General features: G+C 42.0%; 1 protein-coding gene across 2 annotated transcripts in view; it reads right to left on the bottom strand.

Moving 5' to 3' along the window:
• FBN1 (fibrillin 1) overlaps nt 1-19,631 on the bottom strand; it is a 234,540-nt gene extending 214,909 nt beyond the window's left edge. The window contains exons 1-2 of one of the 2 annotated variants that reach the window (XM_047862765.1): nt 19,455-19,631; nt 18,478-18,822 (exon numbers count right to left, since the gene is read on the bottom strand). In XM_047862765.1, the coding sequence (XP_047718721.1) occupies nt 18,478-18,641 (164 nt within the window). In that variant the 5' untranslated portion in view covers nt 18,642-18,822; nt 19,455-19,631. Of the gene's footprint in view, nt 1-18,477; nt 19,071-19,454 lie in introns of those variants that run through there. The other variant, XM_047862766.1, reaches the window with a different exon arrangement.
• Nucleotides 19,632-20,231: the final 600 nt, after the last annotated feature.

Below are 20,231 nucleotides of genomic sequence, written 5' to 3'. Positions count from 1 at the left end.
GGTCTGACCAACGACACCATGAACATACATGGTGCTTCTAGAAATCTGCTTCCCAGAACTCTGCAACCCTTTGACCTTACCTATGAGTTCAAGGATTATTGTGACTTTTCCTTTTTTGACTGTTACTCCATTTAGTCAAGCTAAAGCCATGTTGTACTTTTCCAAAGGGTAGATGAAATTATAGAAATGACTAAAACACAAGTAAACTAAGAGAGTGGACCAGAACTGCGCAGTGAAAGGCAGACCCGGGTGGTGTCTGGGGAGTTCACTGATCCTTTCAGTTCCCTTCTCTCCTCTTTACCACCAACAGAAGAAACCATGATTCCTACCACTTCCCAGAAATTCTCAGACCAAGAGCTCTGTCCAAGGAGATAATAATATCTTCTGAATGCGCTGGCAGCCCCATGAAAGATGGGAAAACCAGCCAGTGAGGTCAGGCTTAGGAGAAAGAATGGGGTCCTTCAGGACCTGGTAGTGCACAGTGATTTGATACTCTGGTTCCGAGGACCAACTGGACAAACAGGTAGAGCTCCAAAATGTCATTTCTCTATTGGTATTTAAAACTCAGAACAGCTTTTCCAATAGAAACAATGTTAATAGGTGGTGGTTTGGTCCCTGGGCTAGTCAAATAGCAGTCTCTATCAGCTAAATAGGCTATTGTAGGCTGGTCTGGGAACCTGACCACAATTTAAAATGTTGTTTCTATGGGAAAACACATTCCACGGCAGGCAACCAGAAGGAAACTTGGCTACTCAAACCCGTGGTCCCTGCAGCTACAGTAAGCTGCCCAGTGAGCTGTGAGAACTGAACACCTTCATCTCAGGCCACTCCATAGTCTTGAGGCGGCAGCTGGAATCGGAACTTGCCCAGCCCCAGGCCCGGTGCCATCCCCCACGCCTGCACGAGACTGTCAGGGCCAACAGGAGATAGCCATAAGTCAATAAAGCAGGGACTTAAAAACCGAGGAGTAGATACCAGAAACTAGTGTAATATTGTGTGTCAACTATACTCAAACAAACAAAAAAACTGGGAGTAATTGGCTATTCTAATTCTTACTGTACCTGATTTCTTTAAAGACCAGAAGGTTCCACCGCACCAGCAACTATAATATGAGAACAGTATCCTGGACTGGTTCACAGACCAAAAGTTTAGTGAGCCGCTTCCAGAAAGACTGGCTTCCGGATGAAGCAAGGGAGGTCAGTTTTGAAGTCTATCTGGGTACCTCAATCTCATCCTCTAGTTACTCAAGCATTTCAGATCTCTTGGAATTCAATAATTGCCCTCTCTTCTGCAATGGGAGTTCTCTTAAGATAGAAAATTCCGATGTATCTTTACAACCCAGCACCTAGGACAACACCTGAGTTTTAAATGGTAAACAAAGGGTTAGGGTTTCAAATGTGCCTCTGACTAAGACAAAAAATGAGAGAGAATTCTGTCAGAGTAGTGAACACTTAATGTATTGAAAAGGCAAATGTTTATAAGAAATTAAATAACAAATTAAAATAATGAAAAAGATAATTACTACTAAGAAATCAATTTCATTTCATCTACTTTTTTAAATTTTAAAACCTTACAATAAAAAACTGAATACATAAGATACCCATAAATGGAATTCATGGGTATGAAAGTAAAATTCTTCCGTATTTCAGGTGCACCACTTAGAAACACTTTACAGCTACCAAAGTTTCAGAGGCCTTGTGCCTCAAACTTTATTTACTAGGAGTCAAGAACCAATGGGTCTTCTAAAACATTTATCTACCAAACCCTTTCATCAGAACAGAAACAATGTTTTCGCCAAGGAACAAAAAAATAGAAAATAAACCATTGGTAGAATTTAAGTTTCTAAACAGTCAGAAGTTAGCTAAAACCATGTAGTTATAAAGATTATTTCATTGAAATTAACAATTCACAGTATTAGGCATAAAAAATTTGATGACTTTTTTTAACTTTGTAACTGAGGCAAAGTTATAAACATTTAATTCTAAACATTTAGATATCTGGAAAAATTTTAAGAAGAATAGTCTAATTTAAATTTGAGGAAATTTTACTAACTCGGGAATTTAGTCCATGTGAAGACACACGGTAGAATAAAAGTAATAATTAGCAATTTTCAGAGACCTTTATAATTTACAAAGTGATCATGTGACTCTTCTCCTGAGTCCTATCAAGAAAATATATTGCTGTGTTCATTTTCAGATGAGGAAACTGAAATTCAGAGAAGTGAAGTAATTGTACAATGGCCACACAATGGAAACATGTCATAAATCACTAATTAAAAACAAAAAGAATTTATTAATAAAACATTCCAACATTAGTACTAGAGATTTTTAGATTAGAGATTAGAATGATGTTTCCATAAATACCCTAACAAGAATGTGTGCCTTTATATAAACGAAATTATGCATAATTTTTTGTATTTTTGTTTTCTTTTCTTAGGTCTGCAAAAACAAACATTTTAAGACAGATCTTATAAAATATATTGGAAAAGGAAAGCAATGGTAAGAGGAACACAGTTGAGAAACACTCACTCCTATAGGCTGGTACTTCTTGTAGTGAGTATCATATCCCATACCCTCTAGTGAAGATATGAGTCAGCTCTTAATATGTTCAGTATTTGGGGGAGTGGGTGGGTCGGAGGCAATGTAGAGATTCTAAATGTGGATAATTCAAAACCTACTCATAGCTGCCATTGGAATGTGTTTTATGCATGTAATTGAATATGGGTGTGACTTGTCTTTTGACAGCTATCAAGCTTCCTAAGCTTCCTGGCTTAGGAAGACAATGAGCTGTTACACAAAGGCCAGAGTGACCCAGATGATGTTGTAAAAAACTCTCCAGTTTCAGGTCTCTAGAACTTAATCCAGAGGCTGTCGAAACGCTGCCCATTACATGGAGAACATGGCAACTCACCTTTCAACCGCCAACACATCTCTTCCCTGAAATCCAAACCAGAAGATTTCCCTCTCAGCTTGAGTGATAACAGCACTGTCCTCTCAACACTTTTGGAGCTCTGGGGAAGGTGTGATAGGGTTCGTGTTGCAAGCTATAATTAAGCAGAATGGGTGCGAAATACCAAAACAAAGCTTCAACGCAGCAACAACCTTTAAGAAGAAAGTGATGCTTACTGGAGAGCTGAGGGTATTTTAAAAGTTAATGCTAATTTTATTTTTTTTAACTTTTTTCATGTTTATTTTTGAGAGAGAGAGAGAGAGAGAGAGAGAGAGAGAGAGAGTGGGGGAGGGGCAGAGAGCAAGGGAGACACAGAATCTGAAGCAGGCTCCAGGCTCTGAGCTGTCAGCACAGAGCCTGACCACAGGCTCGAACCCATGAACCATGAGATCATGACCTGAGCTGAAGTCAGACACTCAATCGACTAAGCCACCCAGGCGCCCCACTAATTTTAAATGTAAAAGTGGTACTATATTCATGCTTCTTAAAGAGTTGTAGATTTTAGAGGTACATATTGAAATGGTCACAACAAATTAAATGGTTTTTCATGGGTTTACGTCAAAATAATCTCTGGCAGAGGAAAGAAGTAGATAAAAGAAGATTGACCATTAACTGATAAGGGCTAAACCTGGAGTTTCACTGCATTATTCTCTCTAGTTTTGTATATATTTGAAATTCTCCACCTTAAAAAGTAAAAAAACAAATTTGAAGCAGCATGTGATCTAGTTCATTCTGATAGCCTTCCTCTCCTACATGCCACCAGGGCAATACACGTTCTTCCTTTTTCATTCACTTGAAGACCTCCTTTTTTTTCTTTTAAGTTTTACTTTTTTAAGTAATCTCTACACCCAACATGGGGCTCAAACTCATGACCCCAAGATCGAGAGTCATGTGCTCTACTAACTGAGACAGCCAGGTGCCCCTTAAAGACCCACTGTTATCTGTTATCCAACTCAACATTCTTGAGTGGGATGGGGATCCCCATTTAGAAATAACAACAGTTCAGGGTGCCTGGTGGCTCAGGTTAATTGTCCAACTCTTGGAATCGGCTCAGGTTGTGATCTCACAGTTTCATGAGTTCAAGCCCTGCACCAGGCTCTGCACTACCAGCGTAGAGCCTGCTTGGGATTCTCTCTCTCCCTTTCTCTCTGCTGCTTCCCCATTCACGCTGTCTTTGTCTCTCTTAAAATAAATAAATAAACTTAAAAAATAAAACATTAGAAATAAAACAGTACAACCCCTGCCTCTTTACCATCTTACACAAGTGGCAAGAACTAACCGAAGTTTTTCTCTAAATCTCAAGTATGCAGCTACCAAATAAGGTTAATGTTCATTAGACGAGGAATCTAAGGACAAAGGACTTAACCACACTCTTGCAAACAACTAAGCATGTTAGCCCAGGGGATGGGTTTCCTTAGGCATTACAACTACTTTTTTGACATGATCCATTTTCATAAGGATCCCTTGTCTTTCCTTATGACCAACATAAACCCATCAGTTAACAAAAGATGAGTTTGAAGGAAAAGGGATTGATTTGTATCAGGTCCATCCATAAACGGACTGAATTTTGGCGCTCTGTTCACAAGTGGAAGAATTCTTATAGTCATGTGAAATATGAAAGAGAAGGAGGAAATCATTTAGCAAGGAACCCTGGTATGTTTTCTGACTCCTCAAGATGTGAGAATGTGTGTTTAACAACCTATTTCCAAGAAAGGGCCCAAATGCAAACGAGCAGAGGGAATCCGTCCAAGGGCAAATTAATTAGACACTGTTGTCTAGAATTCTGTCAGATGTTCAAAAATTTCTATACAGAGTCAGAACTGCTGACAAAAAAAAGAAAGAAAGAAAGAAAGAAAGAAAGAAAGAAAGAAAGAAAGAAAAGAAAAATGGCTTGCATATTCTTGTAAGATTCCTGAAGGGTTTTCAAAAGGTTAAAAAGAAAAGTTTATTTTGTTATTTGGGGTTTATTTTTTTCCTGGGAAGTTAGTAAAGCAGAGAAGATACCTGGTTGGTTGTTTGTTTTTATATTTTTGTTTTCTTATAAACTTTGATTGTATTGGTGACGGGGCGATTTACCCCAAAGAGATGAGAGATATTAGGTAATTTGAGCATTTTTAATGACAAACAGAAAAATAACTGTTATCTGTTTAAACTATTCCTTATTGAAAGCACTCTTATTTCTACAGCCTGTGAATGAAAACGAAGCAACCACAACTTCCTAGGCTTTATTGCCAATCAGTTAACCAGAGGTTGGTATGTTAGGGTGCAGGGTATAGGAACTCTACCAAAGCATTGCCTAAATTAAAATAATGTATGTTTTTATTACACGTTCCCAGATGCTTAGTAGTTTAATATCTCTTAAAGGTCGACTCTCATTAGAATCAAAGTGTAAATCATTAAAAGAAAATGAAAAACAAGATTTTCATTTTCTCAAGAGAAATTGCACTCAGAAGAAAAACAACAACAAATAAGAATCCTTTGTACTGAATGAGCATTATGTTGCTGCAGGGCCTGAAGCCAAGGGAGGGGAACGCTCACTTGGACAGCAAAGGCCATGGCTCCTCTCAGAGGTGGCCAATCTGAGTCAGCCTGGCCCCAAATCACGTAAGATGGTCTGCCCACAAAGCACCCAGAGGGAACAGTAATGACAGAGTGAGTTGAGGGAGTTCTGGGTGTATGGAAAGGGAGCTTTCTCAGTTTGGGTGCAGATAGTGTGTTTACCACCTAGTACCCCTTTACTTCTTTGAACCCATTCCACATGACTCAGGCCTAGCCCCCGAGTGCCCCATTTCTTTGGCCACAGTGATGGGCACGTGACAGGAGCGGTGCCAAAAGAAATGACCAGCAGGAAGGAGACAAGGCCTGTTCACCAGAGCTACCAATAAAAAAATACAAACTTCTCTGGAGGAGTTGAGGGGGTCGTATGAATAAGAGATCACACTCAGTTAAGTTTATTTCCCAATAACGGTAACACAATTTGGGGGTAAGGGAAATTTAAAAATCAAAACCTTATCAGCACACTGTCTTTAGGTATAACCAGACCTCCAGAGGCAAAGTGAATTTCCATTAAAATGATATTTTCAAAATGTTTGAAGTTCAAGTTTGCCCCCTTTCCTTCTGAAGTAATCGGTTCCAAAATGAGAAAGTTGAAACTGTGGTCTCCAGATACCAATGGTTGTTTAACTTTTGGCTTTGGCCATAAAAATCCAGCCTCTTTGTATGACTCCAACCCCTCCATAACAGCATTATAATCATCCTCATCACCATAGCAAAACACATAAAACACTATACTAGGAACTTGAAGGGTATTATCTCCCTGAATGTTAGAACAACCCAGAAAGGTGAGCATTATAATCTCATTTTACAAGTGAAGAAATTGAGAGTCAAATAGATCAAGCCACTTGTCTGGGGTTCCTTCCTAGTAGGTGGTGGAGCCAGGATTTGCCTCCAGGCATGTCTATGTCCACACTTCCACGCCTCCCTAAAAACATGGCCAATGGTTATTAGCGTTCATTGAAAATGACTCCGTGCTCCTTTAAAATATAGTCTCACAAGCAATCCCACTGTACCCAGCTACCCACAACCAGGCTCAAATAGGAAACAGTGTGAGGTAATTATAACGTATACCCCAGCCACTAGCTCCGGGTTTTCATGACTGAGCTGCCAAATCACTCCTAGCCAACTCTTCAGGAAATGTTCAGACACTTTCTCAGATTCCAGCTAAAACATCAACGATGTGGCCCTAGGGAGTATAGAGCTCACAGGGTGGTAATGGGATATAAAATTTGCAAACTTGAGGTCAGTGGCCTAAACTCTGGGGTGTGAAGCAGCAGCAGTCCATGATAGATTAAAAACTATTTGTCGACTTGAACGTTGCATATCAAGTCCCTCCTTGTAAAGCACTTGCCCACATCACCTTAGACATTAACCCCATCAGTAAGAGGAGAGAAAGATACTCCAGATGTAGTTCTGCCTAGAACCATTGCAAAGACTATAATATCAACAGACTTGAGATGGGGTGTTCATTCTGAGAGTTAAACATTAGGTCTCGTTCAAATGCAGTTAACGCTCAAAAATAGTTGTCACTTGGCTTAGGCAGATGTTCTAAAATTATAGGGATAGATGATACGGAAGAAAGAACAAGAATTTAAGATTTGTGTTTCTTCATTGGCATGTTTCTTAATATAATCTAAAGTATAAATGAGTAGTTTAGACAACTGAGTCAGGCAAGTTAGAAGATAAGAGTCAGAGCTTACAGACCTAAAGTTGCTATGGCCTGTCCCAGGACATTTGACATTCTAATTGCCAGTTTCAAGTGTGAGCGGGGTGCTGGTGGTAGGAGGTGGTGCTGCTCTTCAGATTCCCAGAGAAGGCTCCCCCTTCTTATTCTCCCATCCCCTACCTGGCTGCTCTCACTGGCCACTACCCCAATGGAAAGCCCCATCCTACTCAACCACGCCTAGTATGGAGGCTTCTGTTGACTGCAAGGTAGCACTGAAGAGCTAAATTTCTAGTGCCCACCTTCCCACCAGGATTGACCACTGAGAGGCTGATGGCACTGCCTAAGGCCAAATAAACAAGAACAAGGCAAATGTCCTTGCCTACATAGTGCAGGAAGTGTGCTTATTTGAAGCACAGGTGAGGACTTCAAGACACCAATCACCCTTTCTAAGATATGAAGACAAAGAGGAGGTATAATCTTGTACCCAACAGTATACTTCTACTTAAACTGTCTCTTGCCACTGTGTGGCTCAGCTTCCACACCTATGAAGTAGGGAAGAAAATAAGTACCTTGAGCACTTTTTAATGAACTTTCTCTGGGCTTTGGTTTCAGCATCTGTAAGTTTCTAGACTTGGTCCCACTATGACACTAAGTTATAGTATTTTTGTAAAGAGAGATGGTCTGACTATAAAGGAAGATCTGAGTCATAATTAACTATGCCAAAAAAAAAAAAACCTTTCAAATAAGAAGAGTCTTTAAAAGTTACCCATCAAAGGCACCAACCTATTAGACTCTGATTATACAATCTTATAAATTAGTACCAATGGGTAGGAGAAATGGTGAACAATAAACCATTATCCATAGGAAAAGGGGGATGCACCAAACTTTACATGGCAGCATACAAAGAAGTTCATCACACATGATGGATTAACCTGCTTTTCCACTGAATCCCTCTAAATGTTTTTGCAGGGATCTTTTCTGACATCCAAGTGTCTTTCTTTTTATGGTCTAGCTCCTCCAGAAGCCCTCAGTCCCCTGAGGAGGCTAGTTAAGGCCACAGGTCACCTGGAATGAGGGGGCTGTCATTCATACCTGTAAGAATGCAGCACCTGCTCTGTCCAGCCCAGATCCCTGGCTGATAGCACTCTCCACCCTAGAATTTTCTCCCAATTGTCACCTCCTGCCTCCTTTAATCCTTCTCCTTCCCTCTCCTAACAAAATCGTTATCTCTGCTTTTTCTTTTCAAACATCCCAAGACTGCCAAGTAAAAATTTTAAATTTTACTTAGAATTTATTTTTCTTAATGTTTTAACCCTTATTTAATATCTCTATCATCTCTATTTTATTTATAGCTCAGTTTCTGAAGTTACCTGCAAAGAGAAGAAAAGGAAGATGAGATGAGATGGTAATGATGATGATGATGATGATGATGATGATGGAGGAGGAAGAAAGGAAGAAGGAAGAGGAAGATGAAGAAAAGAAGGAGAAACTGTTGATGATAAAGAAGAAAAAAGAGGAAGGAGGCAAAGGAGAAAAAACAGAAAAACAAAAGAAAACAAACCCTCTCTGTGGAATACATTCCCTTGATTAATAGAGATATTCCTATACTTCAGTTCAAAACCACGAACTTAACAGCAGACATAATGTGTCCATAGGGCCCACATAAATCCTGTCTCCCAACACTAACATCATAAAATGGTTGTACTATATTTGGACTTAGATGTGTTTGGATACTTATATTTGAATGTAAGTATGACTGATGGTCTAGGAATTCACAACCCTTCAACAAAACACTGAACCAAATCACTTGTCTCAGGGAGCAGCTCTCCTAACTCGGAGCCTGCTTGCCGTCTGGAATACATCTTCGGCTGGGAATGGTGGAGATAGGGAATTTTCCTCTCTCCCTTCCGCTCGGAAGGGCTGAATAAATAGACTCAGCGATAATTTCAACAACAACAACAACAACAACAACAACAAAAACACTTGAGAAAGTGGTAAAGTCTCAAGAAATAAAAACTAGGATTCAATATAATAGAGCAGCAGATCTACAATCCAAATGTGACAGTACTCCTCATGTTAATTTTATTTTATTAACGGTATGACTACTCCATTTACGACAGAAATAACAGAGTTCAGTTTGCTATAATACCAACTATTGGCAATCGCATATCTATTTTTATTGGTCAGTTATAATTCCTGATTCCCCCAAAAATGTTTCTGAGGCAAATTACACCAACAGATATAAGAAAAGGAAACTACTAACAGAAGCTGAAAGCAAACTCTCATACAGAAGGAAGGCAAAATACACAAAATACCTAAGTTAATAAATTAAAGTGATCACGCATTAAATTTGTCCCTGTCTTAAAAGCTAAAGGAAAAGGGGGGGAAACTTTAGGAGTCTGTTAATTCTCATATTTGAAAAAACAAAATTTGCCAGTTGAAGAGGAACTGTAATCTTATTCCTGGGTTGCATGAGTTCTTTAAATGCAGAAGTGTGGGCAAGCTAAGAACAATGTCCTTAACATTAATCTAACAGATCATGAAGATACGTTGTTCATGTAGCATTTTTCATTCGAAGTTACAGCAGCAAAATACAATGCAGTATCTCCAATGAAGAAGTAAGTCAATGGGACTTGATCAAGTTAGAGTTAAAACATCCGATCACCTTCTCAAAAACCTAATCCCTACTGTGGTAGCTAGTCTCCAAAGATGTCTCCCCACATTCCTCCCCCCTCTGCAGACACAGGCTGGTGCACACATCAAGAGGTAGGGCTTATTAGTCCATGCCCTTGAGTCTGGATGAGGCCTGTGACTTGCATGGATTTCCAGGTCATGCCAATCCAGGCGAAGTTTGAAGAAAGTCTGGTAGCTTCCATTTTTGTGCTCTTGGAATCCTGAGGTACACTGTGAAAAGTGTGGCTGTGCTGCTGGAGAGTCTATGTGGAGAGGCCACGTGGAGAAGGAGACAATCTGAGACCATACGGAAGAGAACTGAGGAACCTAGCCAACACAGATAACACATCTGAGCCCCTCCAGCTAGCCCTCAGTCATTGAAGTCAGCTCCGTAGTCAACTCGTGGGGCTAAAGCATGTCACCAGAGGTCAAAAGGTTATTGTTCAACATCCAGGCCCAATAGACACTTAACCCTGAGCAAGGTCTGCACTTCACCTGGCGCTCAGTTTCTCCATTTGAAAAAACACACTCAGTGGCTCCATCCCCAGGGACAGGCCCAGGCAGGAGGCCTCAGAGGAGAGCTTTAAAACTTGGAAAGCACCCAGCAGAGCCTGACAAGTGGCTCTTTGCTTCCTTTATTCCCCTCCTCTGTCCTTAGATTAACCACACCAAAGTAAACAGTACTGCAGGCTCCAGTCTACAGAACCAGAAATACACGTGAAGAAGTCATCTCGCTCACTCCAGCCCCATCAGACACTGTGGGAAGCAGAAACAAGATTCCCCACTGTGCCCTGTCCAAATTCCTGGCCTGCAGAATCATAAGAAATAATAAAATTGTTGTTGTTTTAAGCCACTAAGTTTGGGGTAACTTGTTACATAGCAATAAGAAAATCAAAACACTCACAAATGAAACTAGCTTGTTTCCTTATAGTAGAGGAACTAGGGATGGTTTGTTTCTCTTTAGTTTTTTATTAACGGTGCTATATCGTTTTTATGTACAGTAAGTTATAAGGCGCATGGAGGTGGGGGCACCCTAGGTGTGTCCTCCCCTTTGCCTCTCCTCCTGACCAACCAAGTGGCCAAGTACTGCTCATGCTACTTCTAGAACATCACATGAGCCTTCTCTTCCCCCACCTCCACTGCTCAGGCCATCAATCACTCTCACCCTGACCCCTCTATTAGCCTCCCAGTCCCCCTGACTCTGGCCTCCCTACCTCTAAGCCACACACCTTTCACACATCCACCAGAGCAGCAAAGATCTCATCACGCTCCCATCTTAGAATCCCATACTAGTTCACCATCCTCACCTTTCACAGCAATCAGATAGTAACGTTTTGTGCCCTTTAGTCCCTCTCCCACTCCTGACGGTGTCACCATCTACGGACAAGCACAGGTAGTTGCATACTGCACAAATCCAGGGGGCACTACGTTCCTGGGCTACACTATGAAGTGTTCCCCTCAAAGGTGTGCAATGCAATCCCTGCCCAACTATACTCGATGTCCCTCAGTCCCTTCACACGTTCCCTTCATAGCTTTTTCACTCAACTTTTTTCCTTATTTCTCTCCTCTATTTCCTCCAAGCTCTAATGTATGTAATTTACCTTACCAGTTAATAAAAACTGGTCAGTCAAAAATTGTCTATTGAACACTAACCACATACCCAGCTCCTCAGTATCCCTAGTGATAAATAAAACAAACAAGAACTCTGCCTTCCAGAAGTTCTCAGTCCTAGTAGACAGTCACTTATTTATCACATAGACGAGAGGTCGGCAAATCTTTTCTGTAAAGGACCAAGTCGCAAATAATTTAGTTTTGCCAGCCACACATTGTCGTAACTACTCGACTCTGCAGCTGCAGCAGGAAAGCAGACGTCGATGATATATAAACAAATGGGCACGGCTTTGTTTCAATAAAATCTCATTTACACAAACAGAGCTTGGGTCACTGTTTGCCAACCCCTACCGACTTTCACCGTGAAGTTTTTTCTGATGAATCCTATTCCCACAGTGATGCTTCCCTTGGCATATGACTGCATTTGCCTTCATTAGATGTTGAGTCTCTCCCACAGCAATGATAGGGAAGATTCTGGGGAAAGGAAAGTATCAAGAGTATGGGAGAAAGAAATAAACTTACCAGGTATAAGATTTATTATAATTGAGAAGCAGTAAAATACACTGGTTAAGAGCACTGACTGTGAGGCCAGATTTCCCAACTCTGTCTCTTACTAGTTTATGTCCCCAGAGGAATTACTGAAACTCTGTATCCCTCAGTCCCCTCATCTATTAAATGGGCAAGCAGGTATAATCTTTCTCATAAAGAAGTTATACATTAAATGAATTCATGTATGTAAAGTGCAAACCTCAGTGATATACCAGAGCTTGCTTATTTTTACCATTATTACTGCAATCTCATGTAAAAATTACACTATATTAATGGCTTTGAGCTTAAAGGCAACCATGGTAAAAAACGAAACATAAAAAATTAAATAATTTATCATGTTGGTTAAAAACTTAACACACATTACAGTTTCCACTGAAAAGAGAAACATCTTTTCCAACTCTATTCTGACAAATTTTTCACATAGGACATGAGAACAAAAGATTCTGAATGACATCATGAGGAACGTGTCCCATTCAGAACCATGGGCAATGCAGGACAGTACCTGTGATGGTTACCTACCACCCTTAGTAAAAGTTCAAGGTATAATATAATATAATATAATATAATATAATATAATATATTAATATAAATTAATATAATACTAAAATATATGTGCATCCAAAGACCTCATCAACTCTGACATTCTATAATTCCTTCTGTGTTTTATTAGTGTCTTTGTAGAAATGTTAGGGAAAGTTTCTTGTTTGACAAATTTTAGTGTATTATTAACTATACTTGGGATGTGTGAACTAGCACGAAGAATATTAGGAATTTTAAGTGGAATTTTACCAAAGTCTTAGTCCTACATTTTTGATCAGTGGAATGAAAAACCAAAACCATAACTAAAATTAATGGAGAAAGAAAACTTAATATTAAGAATTTGTCCTTAAAATTTAACCTTTGTGTGCCTCGGCTCTCAAGCCATAAAAGCTAATAAAAGGACCCATCCAACAGAAATGCTGTGAGCATCAAATGAGTTATCAGATGGAAAACACTGAGAGCAGCACCTGGGACATAAATGTCATCTAGAAGTCACCTACTAGTGCTATAATTGCTGTTGTTATTTCTGGGTTTTTTTAAGGTGTTTTTTTATTTATTTATTTTGTGGGGGGCAGTGGCAGAAGGAGGGAGAGACAGAATCCCAAGCAGGCTCCGCACTGTCAGCACAGAGCCTGATGCGAGGCTCGATCTCACAGATCATACGATCATGACCTAAGCCAAAATCAAGAGTTGGATGGTTAACCAACTGAGCTACCCAGGCGTCCTGCTGTTATTTGTTTTTACTTAATCCTACACCCCATGCCCTCTGCTACCTTCCCACTGACTCCTGGTCCTTCCCATAATGGATTTGACTTTTCCTACCAAATATGAAGCTCCTGCAGGCTACAGGCTGGATGTCTCTGCATTCCACAGAGCTAAATTCAGGCTGGCCTTCAATCAAGGCTTCCTGAATTAATGAACTCTTTGAAATCCCATCTAATGATCAGTTAGTGTTAAAATCTTATGATACGAGTCCTGCCTTTGATGATTTTATAATCTGATGGGAAAATGAAGCTTAACAACGGCTGCCATATAACTCCGGCCTGATTTCAGCCTTCTTAAAAAAAAATTTCATGGAAAAAAATTCTAAGTTGCATCAGTAGGGCCCATTTGTGGGATTGGTTTCTAGATGCAAAGAAATTGTTAATATAGTTTCCTTCTATTTCCAAAAAATATTTGAAATCTTATATTCATATCAAAAACAAAGGTTAAACTTCACAAGTTGGTTGTTTGGTTTACTGAAGGGAAAAGCAAACAAAGCCTGGGTAAATACCCTAATAATCTGTTCAGTATTTTGCTTGATAAGCGTCATTGGCCTAATAATATAATCTTTTTAATCATCAGCCACACAAGACAACAAAGGAATATTTCAATGATCTTTAGAATTCCTAATAAGCTTGGAGGGATGTCTGCACTTCCTTTTCCATCAGCCTGGACCTCATCTCACGGTAGGCTGATATATGTTTTAGTTAACACGCAATACCAACAACTTACGCGTTTTTGTAAACAACCTCTATGTCTTAAATGCTACAAAATGAGTCATAACATAAATCAGTATTTTGTGTCCATCGTCTAATTTAAAATGTGGAGTTGCTAAAAACTTCTATTTAAAAATATCTTTTTTTTAAAGGTATTGCAATATTTTAGCTTAAACTTTTCAATAAATACAAAGACAAACCATACCACTGCAGGAGTCTTTTCCCCATATTATTAGCCTACCTGACTTCAGATGAAGTCTTAAAGTCGTCTTTGTAAAGTAAATGGACTTTATAAAGTCTACAGAACTTTGTGTCCCCTGTTAAAGTTCTTTATTTGCATAACAGACTTCAGTGTAATTAATCCCTTGGAGTTTGCCAGCACATAATCTACCCTGTGTACCAACTGTCCCGTGTGGATTTTTCTGGTAACAAGACCTCTGGAAAAAATAAACAAAGACAAAAAAAGTACGCAATAGGGGACAAATTATGTGAAATACACCCAGTGTCATACACTTATAAACCAGGCAACAAGGATAGAAATTCTCAATCTGTCTTATCAGATTTGGGAAAAATGGGTTTCACTCTAAAGACTTTTTTCCCCTTTGACAGGAAACTGCAATATTTCCTTATTTCAGAGCTAAAGCAAAAGGCTATATTAATAATCTTTATTATATATAACACATAACATAATAATATATATATTATAATACAATATATTATAATATAAATCTATAAATATGATAATATATTATATATAATATGTATGCATTATATATAACATATAAATATTTATTTATTAGGATAAATGGTTCCTAACTACTGCTATTCAAGTAGAGCTGTGTGTTTTTTTAAATCAAATAGTCTCCCACACATTTGGCCTAATCACAGAAGTTAAGAATTCAGCTGAGAAACATTCTTGTGAACTGAAATTCGAACAATAAATCTAGGATTTTATTGTTTCTCATAAAGTTGCTTCACACATGTTAAGCAGTGCCCCAGTCAAAGGAAAACTACTATACATGTATTATTTGAAAACATTTTTGAAGCTTCCAAAATTCTCCTTTCAAAATAGAGAAAAATGCGATTTTTGCAGAGTGAATGGGGACCACACTCATTCCATAAAAAAAGGATTTCCTGTAAAAACAGAAATTGGCAATTTCGTCTAAGAAAACACAGCGAAAGCTGGGAAGAAACTTGAGGATGCTTAAATTTCCACTGTGGAACAACTTCTGTTGCCCAGTGGGAAGGGGAAAACACACACACACACACACACACACACACACACACACACACACAAACACCTGCAACAGGATGGAAGAGAAGAAGACAAGCTAGAACTACAGTCTTTAAGGGGAAAAGTTAGGCACATCCCCAGTCTGTGAGGCGGGGTGCGAACAGGAAAGGGATACATATCCCAAGAAGATGACCAAGGCAAATTCCGTAGTCACCTGTCACATCCAAGAAAGACAAGGAGGTACTGGTGGAAGAGACGAGATGAGTGCACAGTGGACACTGGTGAGTTTAAAGCACATTTTAACCAGAGGAAATATTAGTGAGGTGCTGAAAGTTGCTGCCACCAACTGGGCATCAGGCAGACTTGGGGTTGCAAATCAGTTTCACTTCAGAAATTGTGCGTTTCCATCAAAATGGTCAACAGGTTTTACTGCAGTCAAAGAGGTTAGTTTTGAAGCTGGCAATATTTTAACTAGCAAAAAATAGAAATTTTAAGCAATAACTGGAAAAACGTTACCCACAAATGCTTTTCCTGATGATTTATACAGCAGGGCATGGTTAAAAGACTTATTCATGGGAGCCATAAGCAGAGAAAATACCTTTTAAATGCTATTCAAATTTAAAAGCAGAATTGGTACTTATTTAAAATCTACGGGAAAACCTTTTCTCCAGAAGTTCTACTTTTATTAACTTATACCACATACAAATTTACACATGTACACACATAGGCATGTAGGAGAATTTGGGAATAGCAAAAAAAAAAGAATAATATAATCCAGAGAGCCATCATTAGGGAACTGTTCCAGCCATGTATAGTATTCTTTGCACCAAGAGAAGGCACAAGGTAGATCCATATGAATTAACAGATGGAGGCACTAAAGATATATAGAAGTGAGCAAGGTTCAGAACAGTATATACAGTATATTGCATGTATTAAATAGGATACACAGTATACATATACGTATATGTATGTACGTGTATACAAATATATATCTCAATATGCATATATATGCCTATAATAGTTTTACAAAAATGGTGTCTGAGAGGTAAGAGGGAAAGACTTTTAACTGTATATCCTTTTAAATGATTACTTTTTTACCTCCCCATATATCTATATATCTATATCTATCTATATATCTATATATACCTATAAAACCTTATAGATAACATGAGAAGCCTAAAAATAAAAACCTTTATATTAGTATATGATATATTACACAGCAAATGTTAACTATAATTATTTTTCAGATCTTTATGTAAAGTCTTATAGATAACATGAGAAGGAGGCACACTCATAATCACTGTTCTATTAATAACACGTTTTTAGGAAGGCTCTATGAATAGCTTGCAATAGAGTAACATCTATGTTAGTAACCAAATACTATGAAGAACACAGAGAGGTGTTGCCCTGTAATCATAAAAAAAAAAAAAAAAAGGAAAACCCAAGAGAAATAAGTGGTGGTATGAGTAAATCTATGGACATTCTGTTAAGCAACAAAGTAAAGCTCAGTTTCTGTTTTCACATTGAGTTTGTGCCTCCCAAGGAAACAGGCTGGTTGGTGTTAGCACAGAGATGAGACAAATGTCTGGCTGGGCCTGATGTCTCCCTGCAGACTTTCATCCACAAATTTAAACCCCACTTCCTTTCTTCCTATAGGAGCAATGCCATCGAGCTGAGCTATTATGATAATATATATAGCAGAGATTTTTTTTTTTTAAGGAAAAATACTAGGCTAAATCAGGTCCTTTTGAGAACGTATGAAAATCAGAGTTTTAGTCCATGTGTTGAACTTGCCATGGGCCTTGCAAAGCAATGAATGTCTGCTGTCTAATCAGAATCAGGCTTAACATGATAAGCAAATTTCCTTTCCAGCACTGTTGGAATCCTGGATTTATTTTCCACAAAGGCCAAGATGGAACTAAATTAATCATAACTATTTCCTGGGGCCAGAAAATCGTGCATATTTTACTGCAGCCGAAGTGCTTGGCCCTGGCAATCACCTTGTCCCTGGTCTAGACCAAGACTCAAAAACTGGTCCATTCAGTTTACTGCACTTTTTTCTTCCTGCACCTAGGCCATACAAACACAAATTTTATTACATATATCTCATTAAAATATCCCATAACAAAAAGGAATAAAGGAAACGTTCAGCCGCATATCAGATTGGACACCATCACCTGATGACTTGGGATCATATAATCAAGCTACAGAGTTACTCAAAAAGAAGCAACAATGAGAATCAAAAGAACCTCTGTATGTGCATACTGTCTGGGGTCATTTCACAGACTCCTCCAAGGAGATAAAATTTACAGTTTATCCTACTACTTCTATGGGGGCTTGAATTTAAACAATCTCACAAGGACAGATTTTTCGTTCAATCTGAACAATTTTAAGGGAAATATATTCCCACCCTTCTTCAATTCAGGGAACTGACAGTCCTTATACCATCAACCTGCCTAGTGTAAATACTTCCTGCTGAAACATTTCCTGTAATAGGGACTTTAGGAAGCCCGGGAAACGCTCAATTCCATATACATCACACATACATCACCGGTTAAAAACACCCGTTTAAGGCCGTCCACATAAGCATGACTGCCCCCAATGAAATGAAGAGCCCGTGAGAACCCAAAAGAACCCAAGTTCTCAAAAAAGTTGCCCTGCTCTGCTTCCAATGCAGACATCACAAAGGCAGTATCAACCAGAAAATTCAGTCCGTAATTTTCATAAGCATAACTCGGTGGAGAGCCAACCATTGACTGTGCCTTCTCTGCCTGTCATTAGACTCCCTTCCCCTCCTTGCCCCCTCACCAAAAGAGCATCTGCAAAGGTGCCCACGAGGCAAGCACTTTGCCCTGAACACAACCGGAATTGGCCTGAAGGGAAAGGAATGGGCTTCTCCTCGCCTCTCAGTGGCAGCTCCTCCCCTTCTTCCTCAAAAAACCCTTCTCGCCTCCAAAAATCGGCCTCGACAATGGCCCAAGATTCCTTTTCACCATGACATCTCCTCTGGGGCAGCAATCTTTAAAGCGTTGCAGCAAAGCGGTTTAGCCTCGAACTGGGCGAGGGCCGGACACCCCCTGCACTTCTAAGGTAGCCCCAGGAGATCTTCTCAAGGATCTTTCCGGTGTCAAGAATCGGCCCTGTCCGTTCCCTCTGGATCGTGATACTCGGGAGAAGAGGGAGGGGAGACCCACGCCAAAGGAGCTGGCCCGTTCCATTACCCTTTAAGCGCGTCGTGTCCTCCGCCGCCTCTTCTCTTGGCCCGGCTGGCTCTGGTTTCCTTCACGTTCCCAGCCTCCAAATTGGCGTCGGCCCCATGGCTCGTGTAGGACGCTAAGAGCACGGTAAATCCCAGGACGACCTCCAGCAGCCCTCCTCGCCGCATGATGCCGCGCGGCCGCCGGCTCCCGCAGCCTCTCGCCGCGCCCCGGGCTCGATCCGCGGCCGCCGCTGCGCCCTAAAGCGCGCCGCGCCGCCGGGGTCCCGCTCTCCCGCCGCCCGTCCCCCGGGCCGGGCTCCTCCCGCCTTCTCCAGGCGCTGCTCCCACTTCAGGCGGCCCCTGCCAGCTGCAACAGACAAATCGCCGAGGCGGGGGAGACGTTCAGGGCATCGGGATGCTGAAGCCTTGGGGTCCCCATTCCCGAGCCCAGCCCGCGCGCCGCCTGAGCGTGGCGCAGTTACTTTGGGTAAGTGAAGACCGTTTGGTCCACAGCTGGCCGACAAGCCCAGGCCCCCGCCGGCCGCGGCTCCAGCCAGCCTCTCGGCCTCCCGGACGCCGCCTGAAAAGCGCGCCTCAAAGCACCCATGTCCCGAGCGGTTCGAAACCCCGGAGCCGGCTCGCTGGGTTTATTTTTTTTTAATGGCACGAAAGGCGCGCGATGCGCGCTTGAACGCCCCAACTTCCCTGACTGCCCTCTCCGCCAAGCCGCGGGGCTGGAAACCCGCCGCGTCGTCCCCGGCCGGCTCCGGGCGCTGCCACCGCCCCCCGAGCATCTGACGCGGAGCCCGGCACCGGGAGCCCCGGGCCAGGAAGCTGTCAGGCAGGGGAGGGCCGGCGCCAGCTGTGGACGTTCCGGGACAGCCCCTCACCCAGTCCCTGTCCCTGCCCTCGGCGCGGCGCAAACGCAAAAGCCTCCGTGGCTGCAGCTCCAGCCCCCGGTGGCCGCCCGACCCCTGTCGGGACCCTGGCTGCACCCACTGGAGAAGCGGCGGCTCCGGCTCCCGAGGCGGCGGCGGCTGTTCCTCGGTCCTGCCCGCGGCAGCCGCTGCCCCGCTCCGCCCGCAGCTGTCCCAGCTGTGGCCGCCTGTCCGCCTGTGGCACCCACAGTCTCTGCCGCGGCTCCCGCGGCCCCCTCCTTTCCCCACCTCTTCAAGTATCGTCTGCGCAGCGGTTTCTCGCGAGAGAAATACTTTTTTAAAAAAAAGAAAGAAAAAGAAAATGACACCCCCTCCTACATCCCCCTCATCGCCACCCCACCCCTCGGCCCCATCCATCCTCCCTTTCCACTCCCCTTTGCCAGCCACCGCCTCGGCGCGGGGGCCTCCCTCGCTCGCTCGCAGGATTAGCGCAGCTGGGAGGAGACAGAGGTGATCAGGTTCTGCCCGGCCTGGGATTTTTCGTTTTGGGGTGAGGAGCTGGGGGTATGGCAAGAAGTGGAGTAGCGGTTTAGCCCTCTCTGCCGCTGGGAGGTCTAGACCCGAGATTAGCCTCTCCCGTGATCTGGGAAGCCCGGCCGGCGCGGAAAGCTGTGCCACCTGCACCAAGAACGCGCGTTGGAGACGGCGGCCCCGGAGGCCCCGGCGACCCCGGCGCGAGAGGAGACGCGTCCTGGCTGCCCGCGCCTCCCCGGCGCCGCCTCACTGCTCCTCTCTGGCCGGGCGCTCAGCGGAGACCCGAGTCCGGGAGGCTGGGGCAGGGCGCGTCGCGGGGCCGCGGCACAGGGAGCTGCAGGGGCTGGTGTGCGGTCGTGGAAGG

The sequence above is a fragment of the Prionailurus viverrinus genome, chromosome B3 (genome assembly GCF_022837055.1).
Source record: "Prionailurus viverrinus isolate Anna chromosome B3, UM_Priviv_1.0, whole genome shotgun sequence".
Taxonomy (NCBI): domain Eukaryota; kingdom Metazoa; phylum Chordata; class Mammalia; order Carnivora; family Felidae; genus Prionailurus; species Prionailurus viverrinus.
Note: the sequence above shows the minus strand (reverse complement) of the source record. Positions and strands in the feature narration are given on the sequence as shown.